Source organism: Plectrocnemia conspersa, unplaced genomic scaffold, assembly GCF_051122295.1.
Source record: "Plectrocnemia conspersa isolate PC_06_02 unplaced genomic scaffold, ASM5112229v1 ptg000009l, whole genome shotgun sequence".
In the NCBI taxonomy this organism is placed as follows: Eukaryota; Metazoa; Arthropoda; class Insecta; order Trichoptera; family Polycentropodidae; genus Plectrocnemia; species Plectrocnemia conspersa.
Window position 1 is genome coordinate 4,363,482 of NW_028277173.1, and position 18,492 is coordinate 4,381,973.

Here is an 18,492-nt window from a genome sequence, read left to right on the forward strand (position 1 = left end):
CTTTCCATTATGTACATTATTCATCATTTTCAGAATGATTACATTATGTATGATTATATCTCAATAAATAAATAATTTTAAAATACTGTGGACTATTGTTTTATTAATACATAACAACAAAATAGCAATCAACATACTACTACATGTTAAGAATTACAATTTTTAGAAATATATAATTTAAGACATACACTAAACAAAAATTCAAATATAATATATTCATGTTAGTGATGAAAAAGAAGCTGTACATATTCTTTACAAGCTAGAACTTAATAAAGCATTTACTTTTATAGGCTTTTAGCAAGTCCAAACCTTACTTTAAATGATAGTAGGAGTTGGAAACAATGAAAAACAATGTTGGAAACAAAGAAACAGTTTGTCTGCATATCAATATCACACTATGTTTTAAAAATATGATAATTATCCTTACCGATATCACTATGGACTTCCAATATAAGAGGGCTGATCAAAGTATTTTTAAGCTGAATTTTGATCAATAGGAGGGCGCATAAACAATTATCATTTCTCAGAAGTCAAAAATCCACGTCAAAAGCAATAAAATCGTGTCAGCGTCGTTGCAATAGGAACGATCGGTACCTAGCGTCACGTGAAGTCTACATATTACAAAAATGAACTGCATATATGTATATAAATACATATACTATGTAGTAGTTTTAAATAGCCGATGTATTCAACTGTCGTACTAGATTGTTACTACATTGTTATTTTGGTTCGTGTCACGTTTCAGCTGTATTCAGATTATTGTGATTTTTCACTTCAAATATTTTTAACAGATTTGTAATATGTTTTACATTGTAAAACATACATATGTAAAAAATTAAATAATGATGCCACAATGGTCTAAAACAGAAGTAACATAATTGAATGAAACACGAAACAGCGAATATTAAATCATTGTTTCAATAAAAAGAAAAAATACTAAAATTACACAAAATAAATCGGATCATATCTACTTAGCTGACACTGAACAGGTTTTTCTTTTGCACGTATTAAGTTAAAAATAAATACGGGGGAGGACAAATATAATTTTTACTTGAAAAGCTAAATTGTGAATGTGATGAAGTGTCAATATTATTTATAGAGTATTTTCAATAAACGTATTCGGCGTGATAGCGAGAGAGAAGTAATTGGAATCGTTGACCTCATTTAAACCGTATGACATTGATCTGGCGTTTCGGTGCATTTTGTCACCTGGCAACACCGCGTCGTGTTTGGAGATGTGTCGAGTGACAGCGGAGCGTCGGCGTGCGAATGCGAGTGCGCGCGCGCTGAAGTCGCTGAGGTTGGCCGTCCTGGGAGCTTGAGCTGCGGCCGCGGCGGCGAGGGCGGCGGCCGCATGGCCTCTGTCACTCCCCCCGCCCCCGCCCCACGCCGACGACATGGACTTCCTTTACCCCCACGACACTGGTGCGTACCTTCTACCCCCTCGTCTCCCCTCCCCTCCGTCTCCCCTTACCCGCTTTTATGTAAACAAAGCAATGACGCACTCTGACAGATGTCAGATTAGAAAGTCTGTTATTATGACCTTTCTCTTTCTCCTTAGTACCATGTGACTTGTACCGTTGTATTCTATAAAAATAACTCGCAACAGTGATGCCACATATACTACTTAATGTACAATGAACGTTTTCAACTATAACTAACGGTCATGTATAAAGATGGTATTTCATATTTACAATTATCGCATCCTTGTGTAATTATCTATCGTCTGATTTTGATATAAATTACTGTGAAACAATCTTTCTTTGCACAATTCTGTATACCCAGATGTTTCGAAATGCACAGATATGACGCATTATTATTCCCCCTATTAATTAAAACAAAATTATTAAACAATTATGAAAAATGTTTTGTTATAAACAGCTGGTATGCTTAAAAATGCATTACCTTATTCCACAACCGCTGCTGTTTGTTTTCAACCTTTCATTCAAATGAAATATTTTTCTCTTTGTATAGAAAATTACTAAAATTACTCATGAATAAAAATGCAATCGAATTTATGATACAAAATTATAGGCCGATGTCGATTTTATCTGCACCAACCAAAGTATTCAAAATTATAATTCATAAGTATGCTTCAGATCATATCGAAAGACGCTTGATTGAACAACTGCATTGTTTTTCGTATATCAAGACCAGTAGCAACGAATCTTCTCCGTTTTTCTATTTTTTTGACGAAAATCTCAATATATGCAAACAGTATAGATTTCATCTACACTGATTTTGAAAAGGTCCTTGATAGAGTTTGTCATGCATTAATTCTTTAAAAAATGATGTAAGTTTTTTTCACACATAATGATTCAATTTTTTGAGTCAAACTCTTTAGATTGTCGTTAATATGTTAAATATGGACAAAATCAGACAGCTGTCAATAATCACGCATGTTGGAAGTATCGAATGCAAGGACGTCGTTTCAACTTTATCATGTGTTAGTCAATAGTCGTTTTTTAATATTTCGATTACATTAATATTTATAGTATTTCACTAAATAACATGCATTTTTCTAACCAAATTCAAAGGAATCAATATCAGTAAAACCGTGTCGTCACAGTGGAAACGCTCGGTTATCTAACGTTCATATTAAGACTTTTTATAACAACATTACGACTTACATGTTAATCGAATGAAGCATATCTAAATCAAATTTTGACCAATAGGAGAGTGCAAAAAAACAATTATCCTTTCTCAGAAGTCAAAAATCTACATCAAAAGCAATAAAATCGCGTCGACACCGTCGCAGTGGGAACGCTCTGTAACGAGCATTCCCACTGTAACGGCGCCGACACGATTTTATTGCTTTTGACTTCTGAGAAGTGACAATTGTTTTTTGCGCCCTTCTAGTGACCAAAATTTGGTTTGAATATATTTTGATCAGCCCTTTAATATTTTAAGTGCATAGTAATATACGTAAAGATAGCTATGTTTTTTATTTTATTAATTTATTTAGCTAATATATCTATTTTTACTCTAAACAAATTTAAACGAAACACAAACAGAAAAAAAAAGACCAAATATTATAATTTATTTCTTACTGCACGAAGATTTTTTTTTTATTCCATTTAGGAAACCTGCTACATTTTTATTTTTGTGGATTGTCCTAGGAATATTATAATACAAATTTACACCTCCGTACATTATTCCCCTGGCCGTACTCGTTTTCTTATACCTAACTACCCTTAAATTGTCTCTATTTCTAGTATTAAATACTTATTAAAATACTCTGGTAACATATTATTTTCTAACTTATATATATATATATGAATACTAAAACATTCATTTTCAATATTTTTTAAATATCCAACCATTTCAATCTATCAATCATACTTCGAAATGCAAAAATCTGGAGCAATATACAAGATGCGGCATCTGTCTGTACTTCTGCTTATTTTCCCCTGAGAGAAATATTTTGGAATTGACCTAATGAAGGTTCTTAAACTATAATTAGTTTTAGAACTTTCATTAGGTTTGGTTAGGGATTGAACAGCAAATGGACGTTTTGCAACTGTCGAATAGTTTCATAGACATTTTAGAGCAGTATCTAATTTCACTAGCGCCTATCAGTTAAATTACATTTTTGCTAGTAGTAATATATATATCTACTGGTTAAAATATATTTCGACTTCACTAGTGAATATATAACCTCACTGAAAAATACACATCACTGTTATATTTATATTCCGCATGTGAATAAATAATGATAAGTAAGTAAATGTATATATTACTACATACGGAAAAGTTGAAATCATATCATTTTACTAGCACCTGCCAGATAAATTATATTTTTACTGGTAAAAATATAATTTATCAGGCAGGTTTTTTCTTGGCTAGCTAAGGTTGCTTACTTAACTGATATTTTTACTTATTTGAATTAACTAAATTTGAGCCTACAAGGTGCAACTGCAAAAATAATTAAAGTTGCAGACTAAATTAAAAAAAACCATAAGGTTAGTGACAGTAGATCAAGATTGACGGAAACCGTGTTGCTACTTGATATGCATACACCTGTAATAATTAAAAAAATATGTTTCTCTTGTGTCAACAAGTGTACTTTGTACTTCGAAAATATTTGCCATCTAACATAAGCTGTTAAACACGATTCATAAATTTGTAAAGCAAATATATTAACTTCTAACTAGTTGATTTTCAACGTCTGCCATTTTCTCAATACTGGTCAATTCCTCAAAGGGATCGATACAATAATATCACAAAATTTTTGTAATACAACAAAATTAAAGATCCCCATATGATGTGGTTTTCCTTCAATTTTGATACGAATAACCTTTTTTCATTTAAAACTGAACATTGAGCGATATCGCCGTACATGTATGGTAATCGACCTTTTACTGTTTTGAAGTACCCCTGATAATTATATATTTACATATATAACTGAAGAAATAATAAATATAAAACATGTCTATATATAATACTAGCTGTCGGTCCCTCACTATCGCGAGGTACCGCAGCTAGTGAATGTACGAATACCGGACGCTCAACTTTTTGGGCTATAAATAGTTTATTGACTCGTTCAGATTTTTTGACTTTAGTTCTAGTATTTATTTGTTGAACATAGTCTATTTTTTTAAAACAGTCAGTCGACAATAACAAATGCACGCGGGGGTTCACATGATCGCTGAGTACAGGGCTAAATCAGAACAAATAAACTATTTTTTTAAATAAATAAAACACTTCATTAATTTTAAAAACATTTACAATTAGAAAACACGTAAAAACTAATACAAAAGGCAAGGATTATAAATAAATCATATTTTAAATACTAAATATAAAACAACTTATTGAAATAAAGCAAATAAAATCGATTTGAGGAATCAATTCTAGTTTACATTAATAAAAATTACTGAATATTTAATTCTATCACATTATCTAACTCCCACATATAAATTTCAACCTTATCCTTAACATGCTTAACACATTTTTTCCATATTTCTGGTGTTATTGTCCCAAAAGCCCCATAAAATAATTTATACATTTCTGAAAGTTTAAAGTTATTATGTTTATATACTTGAATAATTCAATAAATTGATTTTTTATACACTCCTGCCTTTGATGATACTTTGTCAATAATTTGGTTGGGATTTTCCAAAATTTCCCTTTAATTTATATTAAAAATATTTTTTTTTTTAAATATATATGTGATTTCTTTTAGAGTTCAATTATCTACTGTTCGATAATATGCAGTTGATCCAAGCACATTTTTTACCGTTCCCGCGTTACTGTGTAAATTTTCACACTACGGGAATGATACATTACATTTTTTCAACTACTGAAAATGAAGTTAAATATATGTAATATTTTCAAGTTCACAGTAAAACACAAGATTTTATTTTATTCATTTGCAACTTGGCTAAATAATTAATAAATAGTATCTGTACACATCCTCTTAGAAATATAACACTAAAAAATATTCTATCTTAACTAACTGACCCTTTGTATATTTGTTTCAATGTGATCAATTATTTGTCATTGATTGTGTTGTAGCACATTTTCTATGTCTATATATAAAAAATAAATCGCTTGTTATATAAATAATATAAGATAAAACATAAATTAATTATAAACTCATGTTTTTATGATGAAATTTTTTTTAAAGTGACGCAATACTGTCACACTATAAGTGACTTAATAATAAAAACATGTTTTTGATTACATAATGTTATTTGAAAATAATATTAATTTAAATATAGACCTTTGTCTATATTTGTTAGAAAAACTCTTCATTTATACATATATTTCTATTTATAGAATCACTGGATTTTTTTCTATAATTTACTTAAAATACAAAATAAAATAATAATAAATAAATAACAACAGAAATATGTGTATAAATTAATTAGCTACTCAGAGTTAATTAACTATTTTATATTTAATTTCTCTTCTAGGTCAATTCTCTAATTATTATGTGGATCCTTACGGAATCAATGGCGGCGACTTGGAATACCACCAGATATGTTCCGTTTTGTCAGACGGCGGAGAAACATACGGAGTTTCCAGCGTCGCCTTTGATAAATATGAAGAAATGTTTTGGATGGGAAATCAAGGGGTTCGTATATAATACATTCATCATTTAAATCATTAACGTCAACATAACTATATTAATTTTCTCTTTGACAGGGTCACGTCACATCATATTATGGGCCCGCGATGCAACGATACACATCATTCCAAATACACGCAAACGAAGAGGTACGTTCGCTTCTGTCGATCGAAGAGGGCATACTCGCGCTTACGAAATCAACCCTCAAGCACCACATACGACGGGGCCTACCTAAATTCACCTATAAGTATGTGTAACGATATATATTTATACTGGATAATTGTTATCTTGGATTAATCAAACAATTTTAACACCAGATCGTGCAATATGATAGACATGCAGTGTTTGCTGATGGTGGATCAGCACCGAATCATCATGGGCGGGCATCAGAATAAGCTAATAGATCTGGATTTGAATCGGCTCAAGGAAACCAATCAGGTTACTGTTGGATAAGATATTCGAGGTCTGTTTGAATAATTTTTACAATCGGGTATAAAAATTCAATATAAAGTTAAGTTACTCTAACACATGGGCGAACGCTATTATTTGAATAAACGTTATTTCAATCGTAGAAATAATGTCGATTGTAATACTGTATAACCGACTCTGAAAACAATTCAAACAGCCCTTGTAATCTATTAGAGCAGCTTTTGAAACTAATGTCTTGTAATAATACAAAATAAATCATTTATATAAATATTAAATAATGTTTCAGTATATATTAGACACACCCGAATCGAACTGTGCGATATTACGACGTCACAGTTACATGCTGGCCGCTGGAGACCCATGCGGCAGGGTGACGCTGCACGATCCGAAGTCGCTTCAAACTCAGCACACTATAGATACTCATTCCGCAAGCTTAAGTGATTTTGATATTCAAGATAACCTCTTAGTTACCTGTGGATTTAGCATAAAGTGAGTTTTTGCAATGTTGTTGCATACTCGAGACATTGATGATGCATCAATCTGATCTGTAATTATTTTTCTTTTGCAGTAACGGAGCTCTATCATGTGATTGTTTCTTGTTAGCATACGACTTACGCACTCTGAAGCCGCTGCCGCCTTACACGGTGTGCTGCGAGCCGTTATTGTTAAGGTTTATTCCGCCCACCGCTGGCCACCTCGCGACGGTGGCTTCGCAAGGACGCGTGCAGTTCCTCAACACAGCACACACTGTTCAACCCCGTCTCAACATGTTCCAGGTATTACAATTGTACTATTCAGTTTAAGTAACGGATGATTAATTAGAAATTAATATCAAGTTATTTTTTTTAAAATGCGAATTTTACTGTTACAATGTTTAACTACTCTGATTTTTTATTTTTATTTATATAAGAAAATATTTTGTGCTAATCAAAAAAAAAAAATTTTTTGCATAATCCGATTTGAATACACTTTGACCAATACTCTCATATCAGTAGTCGATAGTAATATCGATAAAGATAGCTATAATATTTTTAAAACATTGTTATATCGATGTGCAGACCAACTATAGAGCAATATGCGAGATGTGACGTTTGTCTGTACTTTTTTCGCTTACTTTTCCCGGAGAGATAAGTTAGCATAGTTTATATTTTGGACTTGACCTAATAAAAGTTTTAAAACTATAATTTATTTTAGAACTTTCATTAAGCAAGTTGGGTTTGGTTAATTCGTGTAAGTTAGGTTGGGGTTTGAACAGCAAATATACGTTTTGCAACTTTCAAAATTGAGTATCATAGAGCAGCATATAATTTCACTAGTGCCCATCAATTAAATTATAGTTTCGCTAGTAGAAATATACATCTACGTGTGAAAACATATTTTTACTTCACTAAAACTTCACTGAAAATTACATATTCATTGTAACATTTATACACCGCGTGTAAATAAATAATGATAAGTATGTAAATGTATATATTGCTACTTATGTAAAAGTTGAAATCATATAATTTTACTGCCAGATAAATTATATTTTCACTGGTAAAAATATATATATCTAGCGATGAAAATGTATTTCACTGAAATTACCTTTTTTTAAATATTTTTGTGATAGATTCGACTGTTTTTTTTTAGTTTTTCTTTGAGGGATAACCCGAGAATTTCTGGTTTAGAATCAGGGACGACATTTCAGCTTTTTCCAGGGAGGAGGCAAAAGTTGGTCAGTCAGTGATCGTTTTTTTAATATTTCAATTTCATTAAAAATTCATGAAATGAAATGAATTTTTCTGGCCAAATTCAAGGGTTGGCAAATATTCACAGACACCTTGAAAACTTTAATGAGCGAGATCGAAAATTAGAAGAGAAAGGTGAGGATAAAAAATGTTGATGTTAAAAAACAAGATCTTCCAGAATTTCCAAAAATTAAATTTTGCAAATTTGTAAGCATTGGAAAATTAGTTCAGCCACTATTTTCCTGAAGTCAGTGACAAAGTGTTAGATTTAGTACGCAATCCATTTAAATTGTCAGTTGTAAAAGTTCCTGATGATTGTCAACACGAATTTCTGGAGCAAAAGATATGTTCAATGAGCAATTAATCACAGAATTTTTCCCCAAGATGTGCGATTCCTATCTAAAAGTGGCAGAAATATCTGTTTGTATATTACTTCTATTTGTGTCAACATATCTCTGTGAGTCAGGAAGCAATGAGGTAGACTGGATGCTGAAAATGACCTGTGCTGTGCCCTTTCAAGCATTCCTCCGCGTATCCGAGTACTGGCAAAGAAAAAACAATTACAGATCTCATTGATTGCACTCTTCATCACATAAAATAAATTATCCTTAAAAATACTAAGCTTTTTATTCATCTGTGAAGTAATTAGTTAATAAAAAATAATCTCAATACATTTATAATATTATGTACAGTTAAAGAATTTCAATACTACGATATGTATATTATTCAATGCACCTTTTGAGTTAGACTATCCTGAAAAGGGAAGTAAAAAAGGTTGGGAAACCCTGTCTTAGTATTTCAAACAGGTCAGTAAAAATTTTTCAGGTCATTCGGCAAGGAACTAATTATCTGCCGACTGACCAATCTTCATAGATTTTAAATCAATTTTTCAATTAATTTCAATCGCTTTAGATAGACAATATGTATTTTTAATTCCAAAATCAATTATATGGTCTAGATCAGTGGTTCTTAAACTGAGGTACGTGTAACCATTATTGGAATAATAAATTCACTTATGTTAAACCGTATATATGTAAAACAAAATCGGCGAAATTTCTTCTCCAACTTTTCAAAACACATGCAACTGATCTCCTTAAAAAATAACTCCAATCTAATAATTACAGGTCGACACCCAAAATTCTCATTGTCTATCGTTCGACGTATCATCGACGGGCAAATCGCTTGTATTCGGAGATCAATCCGGTCATCTGCATCTATACTCGCTGGAACAAAACGCCGATATTCTCTTCAACGACTACTCAAAGTATATAAATCTTCATTTCAATGTGTTATTAAATTGAAATATACTTCAACTTCAATTTGATCGTGCAGAGAAACGGAGTTCGCCGATACGCCCGAGGAGTTGCCATGCGTCAGCATCACGGACGAGACGTTTCTCTTGTCTTCCATACCGATGCCGCCCATGTATCACAGCCGACCGTTGCTCAGCAACTGCCCAGACTTTACGAAGCGCGGCTACAGGCAGCCGAAGCCGATCGATCCAGAGATTTTGAAAAACTTAAAGATGCAAGGACCTATCGGATGCGCTCCCAATCCTCAGTTTACACTCAGGAATCAAGTGAGCTTAGATTCAGGTCGGTTAACCAATTTGAGCAGTATTATGTATAATGAAACTCTACGATTGATTTCAGATTCCGTATGTGTTTGAACAACCCTCTAGTCCGAGTCATAGTAAAAATCTAGAATGTAATACTAGCGCTAGTGCAAACGACAGAGAGAGCAACGGATTTATAGCCATTCCAAAACGATATAGAAAGGTATTAGAGATGATTTTAATCATGAATCTGTATTGCTTTTAATTTAAATGAATATTTACAGATGGAAGTTCGATATTCTAAGCTAGGTTCTAACGATTTTGATTTCGAACATTACAATAAGACTGGTTTTCCGGGCTTGGAAGCAAATCTACCGAATTCATATTGTAATTCAATGTTGCAGGTAAAATGTCAATAAAATATTTTCTCTTAATTTTGTACTGATCAATATATTTTTTAATTAATCTGCAGGTATTGTATTATACTCTGCCGATCAATAAGACATTAATGAAGCACACTTGCAATAAAGAATTTTGTTTAAGCTGCGAATTAGGTATACGAGTTGCTCTTGATATTATTCATGTCTATGTTTTTGTATTGAAATTAATATTAATGTGGATTTCAGGTTTCTTATTTCAAATGTTGGACACGTCTAAAGGTGTGCCGTGTCAAGCTTCAAACTTTTTACGAGCGTTTCGTACAGTGCCGGAAGCGTCAGCGCTAGGACTCATATTGAATACTAATCCAGAGGCTAGATCTAAAACGAACTTGGCATCTCTCATACAGGTAATAAGTTTATCAAGAAGTACCTTAGCCTCTTCCAATTGATAAACACATTCGCAGATCTTTCGCTATAACATAATCCCAAAAGACTCGACAACTAAAAGGATATGCTAATTGCTAATTAAAATGCTTCACTCTCAATACAATCTGAAAGGTTCTGGACCTTTCCTTAAACTATAAATTATAATTTCACTTTTGTCTACAAATATGACATGGCATCTTCACCTGTTGCCTTTCAATGTATCCATCATTTACTATGTTATTTTCAATTTAGAGCTGGAACCGTTTCATCCTACATCAGATGCACTACGAAATATTGGAGACAAGAAAGAAGGAAGCAGAGGGGATTCCGAGAGGAGACGACTACTCCGTCAAAGGCCTATCGAATAACATAGAGTCGCTGTCGGTTGATCCGGCGTATGGCAATCGCACGTCGTCATCGTACTGGGACGAGTTCCTCTACAACGAAGCGGAGTTCCCCGAAATTGGTAAAAAATTGCAACGAAAGCGGATCGAAGCCGAAGATAGGGACAGAATCGATCTGCTGATGACGCAGCAGGACGAGGGTAAATATATGTGGTTGTCGCCGTCGGCGCTGGCCAACCCGAGCGAAATTTACGATCCGTTAGACTATGATTTGCTAACTACGCAAAACTGCGGCGACGGTAAGAATTGTGATATGATAATCCATAGACAAAGGCATGAAGATCGCATGTTTTGTTCGTCGCTTATCGCTTCTTATTGTCAAATTCATATTATATTTTTGCTGATATGTTTTGTTCGTATCCTTATTTGTTACGGAAGTTTGTGATTTTAACTATCTCGTTACATGTAACACAGATGTAATTCAGGCAGCAGTAATGAATGCGGAAGAGTCCTGTTTGATAGCAGGAAGGCGAATCAGATATAATTTAGTTACTTGTATGAGAAAAATCCTTGTTTCTATTAAGCCGTATTCTCAAACTAATTTTCTAATAAAGCATGCATATGTGTTTCGGGTGATCCTTTATAAATGAAACCATTGCGGTCATGTTTATGGTAGTCATTGCTTACACTCAGTTTTTGGGTGTTCTAATATGATGTTCTCCCCGAATGTTTGTAAAGTACCTTTGTTCAATTAAATTAACTCTTTATGGTACACCTCTGAATATGAGACCCAACTTTTTACCAGCAAAGCGTTGCTTACTTTTAACACTGATAAGTATAGATTAAAAAAATGTTTAAAGAATTATTTATATATTCTTTTAAATATACATATACAAATATTTCGGCATGCTTTGATATTTTTTCTAATTCTTTCCTATACCCTATTTGCGTTAACACAGTCAGTTTGAGAGCTATCTATTTCATCATTATTCATAATTGAGAAAGAGATGGCAAGTTTTGTTTTATTAACTTTATTACCCCTACTATTAACTTTAAAGCACACGATACGGATATAAGTTCAATATACTTATCATTACTCCTGTTTATATTTTGAATAAATTTATAAAAATTAAAATCATTACTATATATTTTTTATATTTATCAATCAATCGGAGTTATGATAAGTATATTGAATGTATATCCGTAATTTAGAGCTAATAGTAGAGCGTAAACCCAAACTTGCCATCTCTTTCTCGATTATGAATAATGTTGAAATGGATAACTCTCGAACTGACTGTGTTAACGTAAATAGAGTATATTCATAAAAATGTCAGACAAAACACATTTTTTATAGCAGTAAAAAATAATAATTGTACGTTTAAATTTAAAGTGATTTTATAACAAAGATAAAACATTACAATTTTTAATAAAAAATCATGCTTGAAACCTCAGGTTTTCAGCAGCCTGTATAACTGTTTACTGACTTTACACTTTCTGTGTACAGTGCATTTTAGACGTCATCAAGTCATTCATCAGCTTTGCTTGTAAATATTTTTTATAAATAAAAATTGAGTGACTTGATTTATTTTATATGAAGCTACTTTTGCCACTGTTTGCGATGTGCAGATAGATAATCCATTCCAAGATAATCAGACAAAAAATCCATTTACTCTACTGTTATTTTATAATTAATCCTTTGATTGCCAAAATAATGATCATTAAATATATTATATTCATTCAAAATGTCTTGGACTTGATGTATTTTTAATGTACTATAGTGTATTTAAATCAGGGGGAAATAATATTTGCTGATCTATGTTTTAATACGTAAAACATCAATTAGATATCAATCCTAAAAGGCGCAGCAACCAAATGGTTAGCCATGGATTGTCACAGTTCGAATAACAATAATAGTGAATACAATTTGAAAGAAATCAAAATATTATTACTTTAAATTTTGAAAAAGTTCATTTATCTTACGGTTTCAATGCTACACTCCTCCACAACATCTTTCAGATTGACTCAGTAATGGGAACAATTAAATATGTACTAAAATCTTTTACCCCACTACTATATATGTCCATTCCTAAAAATGAAGGCAAACAAATCAGTGCATTGTTTACTAACACACTACATTATTTGTGTACATTGACCATGTCATATATTATTTTTAATTTATTCCATATATATTTAACCTTTCCATGACTCGTCACAGTTTTTTTAATTATGCAATCGGCTTTGATTTGTATTATTTTTTGCATTGAAATATTTATTATAGGTGTCTTAAATTAATTGATTAAATATTTATAAAATCAATAAACAACATTTTTAGAAATAAAAGATCAACTCATAGTCGGAGCGACCGACAGAATCGTTGAAACGAACATTTTAGAACAAATTATTCCAATAATGGAGGATTGCGCTAAAAATGAAAACTGTGAAGAGACCGACATATCCAGATTATTCGGAACGAAGCAATTACAGATTCATAGATGCTTAAAATGCAGTAGAGAGGTAAATATTAATTATTTATAATAATAAATAGGAAATATCTAAACGATTTGATTTTATTACAGGAGCACAAAGAGTCGATACTCTTATTGTGTAATCTTCACTATCCGAATCAAATACCTGGGGAACCGATATCTTTTTCGGAATTATTAACGACGTCGTTGTGTCCGAGAAGAACGACTCCCGCTTGGTGCGAAAATTGCCAACGATTCACTCCGACTCTTCAATGCTGTTCCGTTAAACAATTGCCGCATCTGTTAGCAATCAATTGCGGTTTGACGACGTCAAATGATCGAGCGTTTTGGCAAAAGCAGATGGATAATGTATTTATATGATCGATGTAATTAAAAATATTAATATCGAGAGATTCACTCTTTAATTATATTTTTAGATGGTAAGCTCATTCGCCGGTGTCAATAGCTTAAGCGAAAAAGTAGCTAACACGGCGGCATCGGCTACGTTTAGTAATTTAAAACCTTGTAGATACGGTTCTAATTGTTCAAGGCCCGGTTGCAAGTTTAAGCATCCTGACGAGTAAGTAACTTGGTATTACAATATTATTTGAGTTCAGCTCATCGTTGATTATTGTTTTTCTTTAGTGTCGCTAGTCAAGTACAAACTTCTATGTCCAATTTGAAAAGCAGTAACAGCACAACACCGTCACCACCCGCCAGGAATCTCCATCAGTTCTACATACAAAACCCTTGGCTGCCTCATGATATAGAAGCAAAATTGAACAGTGTTGGAGAATTGACTATTGATAGGATTGATAATAATTCTAAATCTAAGGTTTGTGATTTTTTATGTGTTGAAATCTTTGCCAAAACAGTAGTACCAGTAATAATTGATAAAATTTATATAAACTCTGTATGATGAGTCATAAAATATACAAGTAAGATGTCTACCGGGTGGCACTTTATAAACGAAACCATTGTGTTCGCTTACCGATGATGATACGTGTAGGGATCTTAATGCGTTTTGCACTCACTAACTAAATTATAATAATAATATTTTTCTTTATGTTTTAGTGTGATTATTCTAGTACAAACAAATTTCCTCATGACAAAAACGGATTTGTGAGTGCCGATAGTCACTTGAACAATCACGATGCGTTAGATTCTAAGGAAACATCGAGACAATACACTTTAGGAGCTGTTGTTTGTCACGTTGATGATGTACAAAAAAATATCGTTTCATTCATAAAAATGTACCAAAACACGCCTAACAATCAACCGCAATGGTTTCTCTTCAATGACTTTAGGTAAGTAAATCTACTATGTCTAGTGTCATAGATGCTGTTTCTACAAGGTTGTACATTCGTATTTGTAGCGTATCTCCAGTATCGGCCGCCGAAGTGACGTGGTTCAATTTAGAGTGGAAGGTGCCTTGTGTCTTGTTTTACTACAGCAAGGCAACTATTCCCAGTAGCGTGAATTGCAGCGGAAAAGCTGCAAGTCCACTTTGGCAACCCGACTCTGACACTACTCCCATTAATCGGATATTCTTTGATGACGACAGAGTTGCTGCGACAGCCTCAGTCACATTTACACCGCTAGCGGCTAACGAAATGCCTAAAAGAAGTACGTCTGTCTACCTAATATTTATTTTGCACTCAAGTTACTATGAGTTTTTATATATTTTTTAGACGAGTTAGTCGGAATGGACGCGGAATTCGTGACGTTGAATCAAGAAGAATCCGAGCTCAAGAGCGACGGTAGATTATCAACAATCAGGCCGAGTCATTTCGCCGTCGCCCGCATCACATGCATCAGAGGGTGAATTTAATATACATTTAACATATGATATCACTCGCTACTTAATTTTTAATATTTATAAATAATGTTTTACAGGCAAGGTCCTTTAGAGGGAACTCCGTTTATAGACGACTATATTTCGACGCAAGAGCAAGTCGTCGACTATTTGACGAAATTTTCTGGGATCAAGCCGGGCGATCTTGACGCTAATTTCAGTTCTAAGCATCTGACGACGTTGAAGAGCACATATCAAAAGCTGCGCTTCCTCGTCGACACCGGCGTTATATTTGTGGGTCACGGATTAAAGAATGATTTTAGGTATAATAATTTTATTTGACTGTACACATTACTTTTTATTACTATTTATTGTCAAGGTGAATTTAAAATTGAAGCTATATTCCTCAGCATCATAATAGTGCTACTTACTTTGACTGTCGGTTTATCTAAATAAATGATTCGATAAATCTACTTGTCTGGGTAAATGTTTCGTCCATTATATTTTATTAATAAAAAAAACGATTCACAACTATACTTTGCCATCTGGATTATCTCAGGAAATTAAGATTGTTTTTGACTACTTCATCTGGTAGTGCTATAGATGAAAATGTTTAGGTATATAATATCAAAAACAACATACTAAAAAATGTTTATGAGAGTTTGATTTCATTGTAAAAAATAGATCATTGAAATACCTTGTTAATAGTCGGCGTTGACTCACTGATTAATTACGAATATATTATTTTCAGGGTTATTAATTTAGTCGTTCCGTCAGAGCAAGTGATTGACACTGTTCAGTTGTTCCGGCTGCCTCATCATAGAATGGTATCTTTGAAATTTCTGGCGTGGCATCTTTTAGGTAATATGTTTTTGCCGTATTTTTATCATCTATATTGTATTTACTCATTCAACGCCAATGTTTATAGGTACAAAGATCCAGTCTGACACACACGACTCTACCGAAGACGCCCGAACGGCTCTTCAACTCTACAAACGTTACCTGGAACTGGAGGCCAAGGGCGCGATTGCGCCGTCGCTGGCATCCCTGTACGAAACTGGAAAGGCGCTACAGTGGAAAGTTCCAGAAGACTGAATCGTCTTAATCTGAATGGTCGCGCGCCAAATATTTTTATAGTTATTTTATTTTTTTAAGACTCGGTGAAAGTTAAAATTCCATATTACTTACTTATATATATTTAAATTAAAAATACTGTAAAAATTAACAATACTGAAGAATGAACATGAAAAAAGAAGAATTTGTGTGATAGTTGATGTGAAATTTTATTGTATAAATTAGTAATTATCGAAACGAGTGTTGATGATGATGCTTAATATTTATCGCAGTACAAATTTTATCCTATGATTTTGACGGTTTTTTTAATTATAGATGTATCTAAAATTTTACTATTTTCCTTTACGTAATGTGATAAAAACAATCCGTTCATTTTCTTATCAAATGTTACATCATGTTCCAAACGTGTCTCAATGCGTTTAAGATACGTTCTGAAACGTTTTGTATCCATATTTTTATGACTTGCATTTTAACGATCTAAATGCATTTGTGTATAATTTAATGTAGCTATATTTTTAATCGCAAATTATGCTAGTTTACGTAATGAAATCGTAATGTCTATAATGTCGTAGATATTATATTTTCAATATTCGTAGATCAGTCCGGTGCATATGAAATATGTACTATTTCGAAATGTGTTCTCTAAATTTCAAATCATGTAGTAGTAATATTTTCAAAAGAGAAATTAATTAAAAACTGTTGAATATTTTTAAAGATTCGATGAATAGTTTACGATTCTAACTGTCGTGGTCTTATTTAGATAAAGAAGAAAATATATAAACACAAACATTAAAAACACACGCTGAATAAAATGAATATATATTTTTGTATATGTTTGAGGATAATTGGATATATTTTTGTTACAATTTTATTTTATACTGTAACGCACCAAGCACAACTTATTGTTTCTTTAACATTTGACCCTATACTCGCATATAATTTGATACTTTTCAATTTTTCACCATGTAAATGAAAAGTGAACCGTATCGATTTCAATGTTTCTAAATAGTTTTACAAAGTACCGTGACCTTTTTGAAATTGCATTGTAAACAAAAGTTTATAAAGCTTTGTTTCCATCGACGTTTATTGATCATAATTCATTTATAGTTGAAAATTAATTGAAAACAGTTGAGGTTTTGCTATTTATTACATATGTGTGATTTATTTTAATTTTTACATTTTATAAATCGCTATCAAATACTTTATTTTAATCATATCTGGTGCTTTTTACAGATTGTTAATAACGGGTATATGTGGATATGAGTTATTTGATATTACACCATTAATTTTATATATTAGTCGCAAAGCCTCGATTTGTAAATTAATTATTTCAAAGTTATCGCTCGTTTGATGATTCTTTATTAATTTGGTTTGTTTTACGATGGCCCTTGTATGTTCTATTACTTTTTTCTAATAGAAAACTTTGGAAATTACTTAAGGTGATTATTTTATCGATAATTATTTTAATCAGTATTTTTTTATATCATTTTTCAGTTTCTATTTATTAGTAATTTGTACATATTTATGAATATATATTTTTTTTACACAATGGACCATTCGATGTCAAAATATTTTTTCAATGAAAATAAAATTGAAGAAAAAAGATTTTCTCTTTATTTACACACCCTTCCATATATCCCATGCGTAAAATATACATTAATTTTTTATGAAAAAAATTTTCGCTATATATTTAGGCATTGAATCGCTAATTGAGAATAAATAAATTTTCATATAAAACAGTTATTTTTATTAATAACCAAAAAAAAGCAGCTGCTCATAGTTGGTATTATTGATGTATTTATAGAGCTGTTTGAATGCGTGTGCTCGAGTTCTTGCGAACCCTTTCATACGTTTCCTGCGAGTGACTAACGAATTATGAATGGATTTATTATCTGGTATCTTTAAGGTTCTATTAAGCATATAAATAAGAAAAAAATCAGTCTTGCCTGTGACAATGCCATTTAAATTATCCATCATGCGTTTAAATGAGTACGCGACTAATGATTTATTAAACTGTCCGGAGAGTCACTAATTCTTTTAATAACTGGCGATCTGTAATTATATTGCATTTTGTTTAAATAGTCTGGTAAGTGTAAATTCTGAGTTATGCGAATTTTGATATGTTTCCTGCTAGCAGCTTTGACGAATGGTGAACGGGTTTATTTCGAACAATTAGCTGAACGGTCAAACCCCATCTCCTAATGACACATCTATATGTTTATTCATA

The 18,492-nt window shown here is 32.2% G+C and overlaps 1 protein-coding gene across 4 annotated transcripts; it reads left to right on the forward strand.

Moving 5' to 3' along the window:
- Positions 1 to 1,222: 1,222 nt before the first annotated feature.
- Positions 1,223 to 17,834, forward strand: PAN2 (PAN2-PAN3 deadenylation complex catalytic subunit PAN2). Of its 4 annotated transcripts, none has more exons than XM_088193055.1 (23): positions 1,223 to 1,425; positions 5,916 to 6,076; positions 6,148 to 6,317; positions 6,388 to 6,533; positions 6,786 to 6,988; positions 7,068 to 7,275; positions 9,351 to 9,490; positions 9,559 to 9,805; positions 9,879 to 10,004; positions 10,066 to 10,185; positions 10,254 to 10,335; positions 10,408 to 10,568; positions 10,840 to 11,230; positions 13,264 to 13,445; positions 13,508 to 13,765; positions 13,834 to 13,976; positions 14,042 to 14,231; positions 14,471 to 14,703; positions 14,772 to 15,022; positions 15,088 to 15,217; positions 15,293 to 15,514; positions 15,943 to 16,052; positions 16,120 to 17,834. In XM_088193055.1, the coding sequence occupies exons 5-23, from the start codon at positions 6,840 to 6,842 to the stop codon at positions 16,284 to 16,286; spliced, it is 3,510 nt and encodes a 1,169-aa protein (XP_088049181.1). In that variant the 5' UTR covers positions 1,223 to 1,425; positions 5,916 to 6,076; positions 6,148 to 6,317; positions 6,388 to 6,533; positions 6,786 to 6,839; the 3' UTR covers positions 16,287 to 17,834. The 4 variants fall into 4 exon arrangements, with proteins under 4 accessions (XP_088049181.1, XP_088049182.1, XP_088049179.1 ...); XM_088193056.1 differs by having other exon boundaries at positions 10,840 to 11,053; XM_088193053.1 differs by having other exon boundaries at positions 6,388 to 6,508.
- The last annotated feature ends 658 nt before the right edge of the window (positions 17,835 to 18,492 follow it).